Raw genomic sequence first — 10,002 nt, forward strand, 5'->3', positions numbered from 1 at the left:
ACCAATCTAGCTTTATACCTTGCTATAGTCCCATCACTGTGCCTTTTCAGCTTAAAAAATCCATTTACAAGTAACTATGTTTTTGCCTGCAGGTGGAGGAACAAGGGATCATGTATTCTGTCTTAAGAGAGACTGAAATTCTGAGTCCATAGCAATAACCAACTGAGGGTATTTAATAGCAGTGTGGTAAGAGGGAGGTTCTTGGTAAGTGTAGTTAGAACCAACCTTCCAAACCTTAGGCTTATGAATACCAAGTTTTGATCTTGTAACCATAGGGTGATTAACAATGGGTAAAGGATTATGAGAAACAGAAGCATTAGGAGCAGGTATAGCAGATGAAGAAGATGAAACAGGATCAGAAATACGAACACTAAGAATTGAAGGAGCAGAAGATGAAGATGAACTAGGCAGACATGAAACAGTATCAGAAGAGGAAAAAACTGATGTAAAAGGAATGAACTCATCAAATGACTTTTGTGGAGAAGAAGAAGATGCATAAGTGGAATTAGTGGGTGGAGATGTAGAAAGAACCAGGCAGAATCAATACTAGAATTAGAAAAAAGGAATATGTGGATTAGTAAGACCAGACTTTTGGGCAAAAGGAAAAACATTTTCATCAAACAAAGCATAGTAGGTGGTATACACAGTATTAGTAGTGGGATCCAAACACAAATATCCTTTTAAGAGTGGAGGATAACCAAGAAACACACACTCCACTGAACTAGGTTGAAGCTTATGCTTATTATGGGGTCTAAGATAGGGATAACGGGCACAACCAAAAGTCTTAAGGGCTGAAAGTGGTGGAGAAACAGAATTTATTTTTTCCCAAGGAGAAATAAAACCCAAAACAGAAGAGGGTAGTCTATTTATGAGAAAAGAAGCTGTGGAAAAAACATAAGACCAGTAGTTAAGAGCTAGATGAGTCTGATACAACAAGGTTAGACTAGTTTCTACAAGGTGCCTATGCTTTCTCTCAAAGACACCATTCTGTGAAGGAGTATGGGGGCAAGAGGTTTGATGAAGTATACCATGTTCAGAACAGAAATCTTGAAATTGAGAATTAATGTATTCACCACCATTATTAGATCTTAGAACTTTAATTTTGTTGGAGTATTGATTCTCAACAAGATTATTAAAGTGCTTGAACACAGTAAACACCTCACTCTTTTGTTTAAGAAGAAAGAACCATGTAAAATGTGTAAAATCATCAATGAACACAACATAATAATTATAACCAAAAAAGGAAGAGATAGGTGTTAGACCCCAAACATCAGAATGCATAATTTAAAGCATAGAAGTTGATTGTATTTCATGTTTGTTCAAAGGAAGTTTGTGCATCTTAGCACTTATACATTATTTACAAAATGAACAACAGACATCAACATTATTAAAAGTAAACTCTAGATTTACAGAATGAATAGCAAGATAAAGAAGCTTTGCACTTGGATGTCTAAGTCTTTGGTGCCAAAGCAGAATTTGAGTAGAACTATCAGTTAACAGACCAGAAATTTGGGATGATTTGGAAACCTTAGAAGCAGTGTAAGTAGTAGGATTGAGAGAAGAGAGTGATGGAATAGGGTAGACACCATCTTTACTCAATCCTTTGTAGAGGATCTTCCTTGAAGGTAAATCCTAAATGGAGAATCTATAAGCATCAAAATAACAACAAGCATTGTTTTGCAAGCAAAGTTTATGAGCAGAGAATAAATTGGATGCAAGATCAAGAACTCTAAGTATACCATCAAGCCTAAAATTATGAGAGGAAGTACATAACTTACCATTACCAATGTGAGTAACAGGGAGCTCTTGACCATTCCCTATAGTGACAGTCTCTGAACTAGAGGTAGGTTGCTATTGAAGTGAAAGATTGGCTAAATCTGATGTCACGTGATCAGAACAACCAATGTTTGTGAGCCAACCATTAGCCCCATGAATCTGAGATGAATTAGCCACTATTGCTGCCAATTTTGATAGAGCATGTCTACCTTGGAAGGAAAAATCCATCCTATGATAGCAGTCAAGAGTTGTATGGCCATTATTTCCACAAATTTGGCATTATGGCCTTTGATTCTGACTTGGTTGCCCCTAAAATCCTAGAGGTCTAGCCTGACTAGATTGACCAAATTGAGAGACGTTCCCGCTAGTGAAAATATTAGGGCAAGTATTATGATTACCACCATTGAAACCATTACCACCATTGAAACCTCTACCACCACAACCTCTTTGATTATTATTTCTGCCTCTTCCTCTACCAAACCTTTGAGATTGAAAATTTGCAGCCATTACCATAGTATTAACATCAACAAAACTAGATCTCTTTTTGATTTCTCTCTCTTCTGCATTAAGGAGAGTATTAAGCTCTTCCACTGAGAAAACATCACTCCTAGTCCTTATAGCAGAACTAAAGGAGGCATATTCTGATGGTAGACCATCAAGTGCCACATGAAGAAGCTCTTTATCATCTAGGATGACTGACATAGCAGCTAATTTGTCTCGAACTTGCTTAATTCTCTTAAAATACACATCAATTGAATTTGTGCCCTTCTTCACATTGTTCAAATCATTTCTAAGACTTATTACACTAGACCTAGACACTGAAGCAAAACATTTTTCTAAAACTTTCCACACACCTCTACCTAATTTCTGTCCAACAATGAGAGCAAGAACAGAAGGAGAGAGTGTTAAGTTAAGAAATGTGAATAAAGCATGCTCATGATTCTTCCAACTCAGAAAAGTTGGATTAATCTTAGTAGTAACATTCCCAGAGGAATCTTTCAAAAACTGATTTGGTGCCACAATAGTCTCATCTATTGCATCAATCATTGAATAGGTTTCTAGAATTACTTCAATCTAGTGTTTCTAGACTATGTAGTTGGAGTAATCTAGCTTGACTATCACCATTGAAGACATATTTGATAATAGGAGTAGTGAGGGATTAATCTGTGTGAGTGATTAGCCATTGTGGCTGTGGTGGAGGTAGAAGATGAAGTTGAGCTAGTGGAAGTCATGGAAGCAGAGCTCTGATACCATGAAGAGAAAAGTCTAGAAGAAAATCTAAAAGGAAAAGATCTTTTATAAAATGTGTGACAATTGCATTGAGAGTCTTTGATTTGTTAATGTACTAACAGCAGAGAGAGAGACTTCGCGCAAGATAAGGAAATTTGTTATAACAGATTAACTACTAAATACACGTGCTAATAACAGACATTTAGGCTGTGTTTGTTTGCCGTAAAATATTTTCCGGAAAATAGATATTTTCCGGAAATGGTATTTTCGGGAAAGGAAAATATTTTCTGAGTGTTTGGCTGCATTATGAAAAATTTTCAAGAAAATATTTTCATGTGTTTGGTTGTATACTGAAAATGCTATTTTTCTACACTTTCTCACATTTTCTTTGCCATTTTCTCAGTTCCCAAACAAATTTTATAATAGAAATTTCAATGTATAAACTTCAAAAAACAAAAATCACAACAACTCCATTCGATCAAATCCACATTCGGTCAAACTGAGAGAGCGAGGACGAGAGAGTGATCAAAAATGGATGGAAAGGGAGAGATCGAGTGGATCGGCGCGGTGTGATCGAGTGGAGGCGAGATCGAGCGGAGGCGAGATCGAGCGGCCAGATCAAGCGGCGCGGTGTGATCGGCGCGGTGCTGCGATCGATGGACTGGAGCTCGGGGTTCGCAGGCGACGTCGAAGAGCGTGATGCGATCTCGGTGGGGTGCGATCGTGGGTCGTGGGGTGCGATCGTGGGGTGCGATCGACGGTCGAAGGTCTGGGTTTGGGTCGAAGATCGGTGGGTCGTGGGTCGACGTCGAGTGGCGGTGGGTCGTGGGTCGACGGCGAGTGGCGGTGGATCGTGGGTCTTCTTCCTCGCTCTCTGCTTCCTCGCTCTCTCTCTCTCTCTCTCTCTCTCTCTCATTTTCCGGAAGTTATTTGAAGGTAAAATGAGAACGGAAATGATTTTCCGTAAACTGAGGGTATTTTCGAAGGTCAACGGAAATGATTTTCCGTTTGACCGAATTTTCCGTCACACCCAAACAGCCTATTTTACGGAAAATGCTTTCCTGAAATTGTTTTCACCCAAAACAAACGGACCCTTAGTAAACGATGTGTTTTTTAACTTAAACATTAAGTCATGCCAAAACGTTGCGTATTGGACTTGATGACTAAATGATACGGTGCGTTTTGGCCTCAGTCTTTAATCTTCATCTGTATCATCTTCTTCAAGAACCACTTGCTGCCTTAAAATATTGTAACTGCAAATATTATGCTTAGCGTGACTGCATAAGATTTTTTTTGTATATGCTTAGCGTTCCAGGGCTGAAGTTCAGGAAGATCCTCTCAAGGTTGTCTTCTTGGATATGAGATTGTATCATATTCACAGATCTGTTACAGCAAATATTATGCAGAAATTACTACATTTTTTTCCCGCCTGCTACCGATGATGTGGAAACCAATGTTTGAGTACCAACTGCGAAGAAACTACCATAAAATGGCTAGCTTTTCTTGCTGATGAAGAGCGGATCATCATCTGTAGGCAGCTGTAATTTTTTTATTTTATTTTAATTTTTTATAGAAAGACTAGAATTTCATTAAATAAAATTAAAACTAATTACATCATTTGAGAGAGAGCATAATAAATGATGTTGTTTTTTATTATTATTATTTTTAAAAAATAGGTAGATCGATCATGAGGGAGGGAGGATGGGGTTAGATCTAAACAAAGATTATTAAATGATGTGTTTATTAAATAATAAAAGTTGGTGTTTATTACACACACAAACAACACGTTTTTAGTTTGAAAAATGCTATATATGTTCACAATATTTTTATAACAAATCATATATGGTAGATTGTTATTTGTTGTTATTAGTGAACAAAAAAGTAATTTCAATAGTAAGTTTAAACTAGAATCAATAACAACTAATCATTTATGATTTGCTTTGAAAGCGTTGTGAAAATATTGTGGGCACAACACTTATTTTTCAGTTTATTTATGTGATGCAATTTCAGTTTAAATCACAAGTGTGCATACATTTGTGTGTTCTAGAATGTGCCTAAGAGTTATTGACTTATTTCCCAAAGATTTTTCTAGAGAATTAAAGGTAGCATTCATTCTAAGAAAAAAAAAAAAAAAACAACTAACCTCCATTATGCTTTCCACATCTACGATTTTTCCAGCAAGCATTGTCTTCTTTAATTGTTGGGTGACTTGTGTTTATTGATTGGGGTGATGTGATTTAATGATGCCTGATAATATCTTTAAACGTAGTTCTAATTCCCCACATTTAGAAGATCACCTCCAAGCCTAGGAAGCTAACGTATGTTTTCAGCCGGATATGGGTATAAAATGACATGGGATACAGCGATACGACAATTTAAAAAAATTAAAAATTAAAAAACGTACAATATGACGATGACATGTATTTATTAATATTAAATATATTTTTATTTATGTTTTTAATATTATAACTTTATTTTTCATATATTGTTAAGTATATAGCATAAGAGCAATATAACAAAGTGAATTCAGCACTTTATTATCAAGTTTGATAATGGGTTAGGTTTTGCTAGTGTTTGGACCATCCTAGTTGTGATGGTTTCAGCTCCAAAACCGACATCATCAACTTGCTCTAGGTTAAATGATAAAAATAGAATGAGATTGATTTGACAGTTGATTTTAATTTTATACTAATGTAATGTATAAGAATAATAATTTTTTTGTCCTTTTCATTTACATAATATGCTACTAGCAAAACTTATTTTCACATCAAATTTCATAATAGATGAAGTGGTTAATTGTGAATGGTGGATACAACTAATTAACACTCCTAAATAGATAAACTCATCACCGTTTCTCTTCTAATCACACTCGATTACCATGGCAATTAATCATGAAATTTGTTATGAAAAAGTTGTGTCCTTGCCCTAATCCTAATGATTCTTTTATATTGAAATGCATGACATGTGTGGTGTGATTTCTTAGGCTGAATCCTAATGATTCTTTTATATTGAAATGCATGACATGTGTGGTGTGATTTCTTAGGCTGCTTGGGGACAAATATAACGTGGCAAAACGAGGTATAGCAAGAATATATAGGTACGTAGTTGGTACATGGTGGACGCATATCAGAGAAGAATAGCCATATAGCCCATAGGAGAGGCAAATCAAAGAGAGACAGAAGTGAACGAAAAAGATGGTATTGCCAATGCCTGGTGGTCTTTGGAAACTAAAAATAGAGAGGAGAGAGAGAGAAAAAGAAGGGCCCAACGCAACCCATCTGTTTCATTTTAGTTCATCATGTTGGAGAGAGAGAGAGAGAGAGAGAGAGAGAAAGGGGAGATGGGTAAAAAGCGTGAGAGAAAGTGTGCATATATATGTGGTTGGAGACGGTTTTAGCTTAGAATCGCGTAGCGTGTCAGCAAAGCTCTCTAATCTAAATCTAATCATCATCATCATAGCAAAGCAAACGTTACCAGTAGCAGTTTCAGATATAACAAAAGTGTCTCAGCCTCTCAGCCTCATCAGCCATAAGGTAACAAACTTTTCTGTGTTATAATAATATATTCTTGACCGAATAATTTGATATTCAGTTTGATTTCAAAACCTCCATTAGAGTCTTCTCTTTCTCACACACAGTAGGCTTTAGTTTATTATATATTTTACTTATTCTTTTGATTTCTTTTATTCTTATTGCATGTTCTGTCTTTTCAGTTTCATGTAAGTCTCTCTTGCTTTTTGTAGATGCATGCATTCTTTCATGTCAAGCTTTAGGTCCGATTGTTCCGTAAATATATCATTTAAGAATTATATAATGTTGGGGCATCTCAGTCCCAATCTCAAACCATTTCGGCTAGGTTCTTGTTTTGTCATTCTTAATACGACATTTCTATCTCTTATATAAAGTTCTAGCCCCTAATTTTATTCTTTGATACCAAGCTGTTCTTGATCATTCAAGGAATTTATTGGTCCACGAATCAGTTCCTTACTTTGTATAGGAGTATTAATTACACAAGTTCATTCCATAAAGAGTAGAACCTGTCTCCCAAAGAAGAGTAGAGGACATTCTATGCAGTTTTTCTTGCTTCTCTCATAATCAGTTAGCACATAAATAGGTGTGTATCACATTGTAGAATTATTCCTTTATTTCCTTTCTTGAGTTTATCAAATTATGGGTTTCAATTAACTCAATAGTTGGTAAAAAAATAATAAAAGACCTCAGCTTGAATCTCGTTTGCACAAAAAATTTGTTTATTAATTAGTGTTTAGCGTGATGATAAATAGCATAAAGCAAACACAATAGATTTGAAATCTTATAGTATTTATTTTATAAAAAAAAGTAGTTCTCTATTGTTAGAACTGTCATATGCAATGTGTTCTTATGAGCTCTCTCAATTCAATCTTTATATCTAATCTTTGACAGTTGACAGAAAGGCCAACTTTTCACAAATAATACATGGAGCGAGAGAACCAGCATAAGAGAGCAAGGGAAGGTGACGATGAGGAATACCAAAATTGTTCAAAGAAGATCTATGCAGAGAAGCAAGATAGCAGCAAGGGTGTCGACTTAAACGACGTGAACGATGACAAGGACAGTGAAAAGACATCATGCGATTCCTCCTTGGCATTAGATGAAGGTGTATTTGATTTCCCTTGGCTGAAAGATGGTATGATCTCCAAATCAGAAGACTGGAAATTGGAAGACACCTTTTCTTCCTCACTCTATGACACCTCTTCCACCAATGAAGCTGGTATTGATGAGTTTCCTGCGGGCCAGTGTTTGTGTCAGACTCCGGAGCCAGCACTCCTAAACAAACCCGATGATCATGAGGAAAAGTTTGATGATAATTTACGGCGGCCACTCGAAGATGATGGCTTGGGTTGCATTTGGACCTCTCTACTCAGTGAGCCTCTTCAACAGGGTGGTATCTAATTTTTCGTGTAGACTCGTGAGCTTTGTGCACCGGATACAGTCTTTTTATATATGTCTTCAAATTAATGTATGATCACAAGCCTGCGTGGGAATCAACCCACCCCAACTTCACAGACTAAGCTTAATTAGCTATATATGCTCCTCATGTTCATCTCATGTTGATGGAGCACACCATGTGGTTATTAATTGTACATCGACATGGTAAAACTTAATTCAAGCTACCTTCTTTATCATGTTAATCATCTTCCAAAAAAATTTGCCTTTTCATTTTTTTCCCCGGCTGCTCTTACTTAATTAGCAATAGGCACACCTTCACCGTTTTCGTTGCATCTGTTTCCTATGGTCCATGTTATACATATAAAAAAGATCGCAAGTAAGAGAGCATAAAGTTCTATCTAAGGATGTCAATGTTTAACATGACCTGCGAACACAACATAGGTTTTTTACTAATTAAGGTTGGGTCTTAGTGAGTTTGAGTCATAAACAAACCGATCAATCCGAAAGCAACACGATAAAAAATGTGTCATAAGCAAGTCAACCTATATTTTAAACTTAAAAAAAGAAAAAAAGAAAAAAAAAAGTGATTACAAAAATGTATAGTTAATGTAATTGTAAGTTGAAACTTTACAAATCCTAAATCTCCATAAACCTTTATATAAATATTTAGTTTCATTTTTTTTTTTAATTTAAGCCATCCCCACTCCCTCTCACTCTTAAACCCTAAATCATCCCTCTCACTCTAGATGGATGGTATTAAATTATTGACTTAATATTTACTAAGTACTTTGATGTTATTTTGAATTGTTGGATGATGTGTTTTAAGTATTTGATGTTATTATTAACTTTCAAATTGTATGCTTAATCCATCTTAAAAAAAAATTGTATGCTTAATAGGTATTTTGATGTTATGAGTTTGTATTAAATTTATTGTTTATTAAATCAATAACAATATTAATTAGGTGTTTTTTTTAATGGGTTAAATGAATTACATTTGTGTCAACCCAATTTATTTAATATTAAGTGGGTTGAAATGGATCGTATCACATTCATGTCAACCCAACATGACTTGTTTATTAAGCATGTCATGTTAATTCTCTTCATTAACATGTCTTGTTAGGGTTAAAGGGTTATGACATGAGTATTAAATAGATTAGCTAGGCTCAGGTTGAACCATTTAGCTGAATACCCCTATCTCGACATGAACTGGACATGACAACCTAACCCAAGTTGACACTCCTAGTTCTACCATGTGATACATTCATTGAGAATTTCTTTATTTAAACTTCTATTTCAACAAAGTTTCCTTTTAAATCATAGTATTAGTTCATTGAATTAATTAGCTAATGGAGTAAAAATATATATTAATTATCTATAACTGTACATGAATTATTTATATTGGAGAGATTTAAATGATTGTGTTTATAAATTTTATATAAGACAATATTTTATGTTTATAAGAATAATAGTAATAATAATAATTGATTAAAATATAACATTCTTCCTTGAGTTTAGTTGTTTTGACAACAATTAACCCAAAAGCTATGAAATTTTTTATATAAATAACATTGTAGTATTTATTCTTTGTAATTTAAAAGATTATTAATATGATATGATATATATTGTTATATTAATTATTTTAAGTAGTGCATTAATTATTTAAATATAATGAAGTTTTGATGTTAGTTTTATAAAATTGATATGAGAAACAATTGGTAGAAATATGGTATTCATGCTCAAATTTATTTACTTTTGCAAAAGTGGAAACAAAGTTCAACAAAAGAAAAAAAAATTTAATAACACACAATCAAGAATGTAGGCTTACTCAAACAGTAAGTGAAGTTGAGGTCGTGGCTGTAGTTCGGACACTCCTTTTTGCTAAACATGTTGGTACCTCTTCTAACATTATTAAAGGTGATTCCGAAGTAGTCTTCAATGATTTGATAAGTGAAGATATTTCATTGGCTTCTTATGGTCACCTCATTGATGAAGAGAAAATTCTAGCAGAATCCTTTGTTAATGTTGTTTTTTTCCATACCAATTAAGAGACAAGAAAATTATGTTGCTC

At 34.7% G+C, this 10,002-nt stretch overlaps 1 protein-coding gene across 1 annotated transcript; it reads left to right on the forward strand.

The window, feature by feature from the left end:
- Positions 1–7,460: 7,460 nt before the first annotated feature.
- LOC112037428 (uncharacterized) lies at positions 7,461–7,937 on the forward strand. The gene has a single exon (XM_024070241.2). It carries the CDS (start codon positions 7,461–7,463, stop codon positions 7,935–7,937), a length of 477 nt encoding a protein of 158 aa, XP_023926009.1.
- Positions 7,938–10,002: the final 2,065 nt, after the last annotated feature.

The sequence above is a fragment of the Quercus suber genome, unplaced genomic scaffold, assembly GCF_002906115.3.
Source record: "Quercus suber isolate HL8 unplaced genomic scaffold, Cork oak 2.0 scaffold_102, whole genome shotgun sequence".
Classification (NCBI taxonomy): Eukaryota; Viridiplantae; Streptophyta; class Magnoliopsida; order Fagales; family Fagaceae; genus Quercus; species Quercus suber.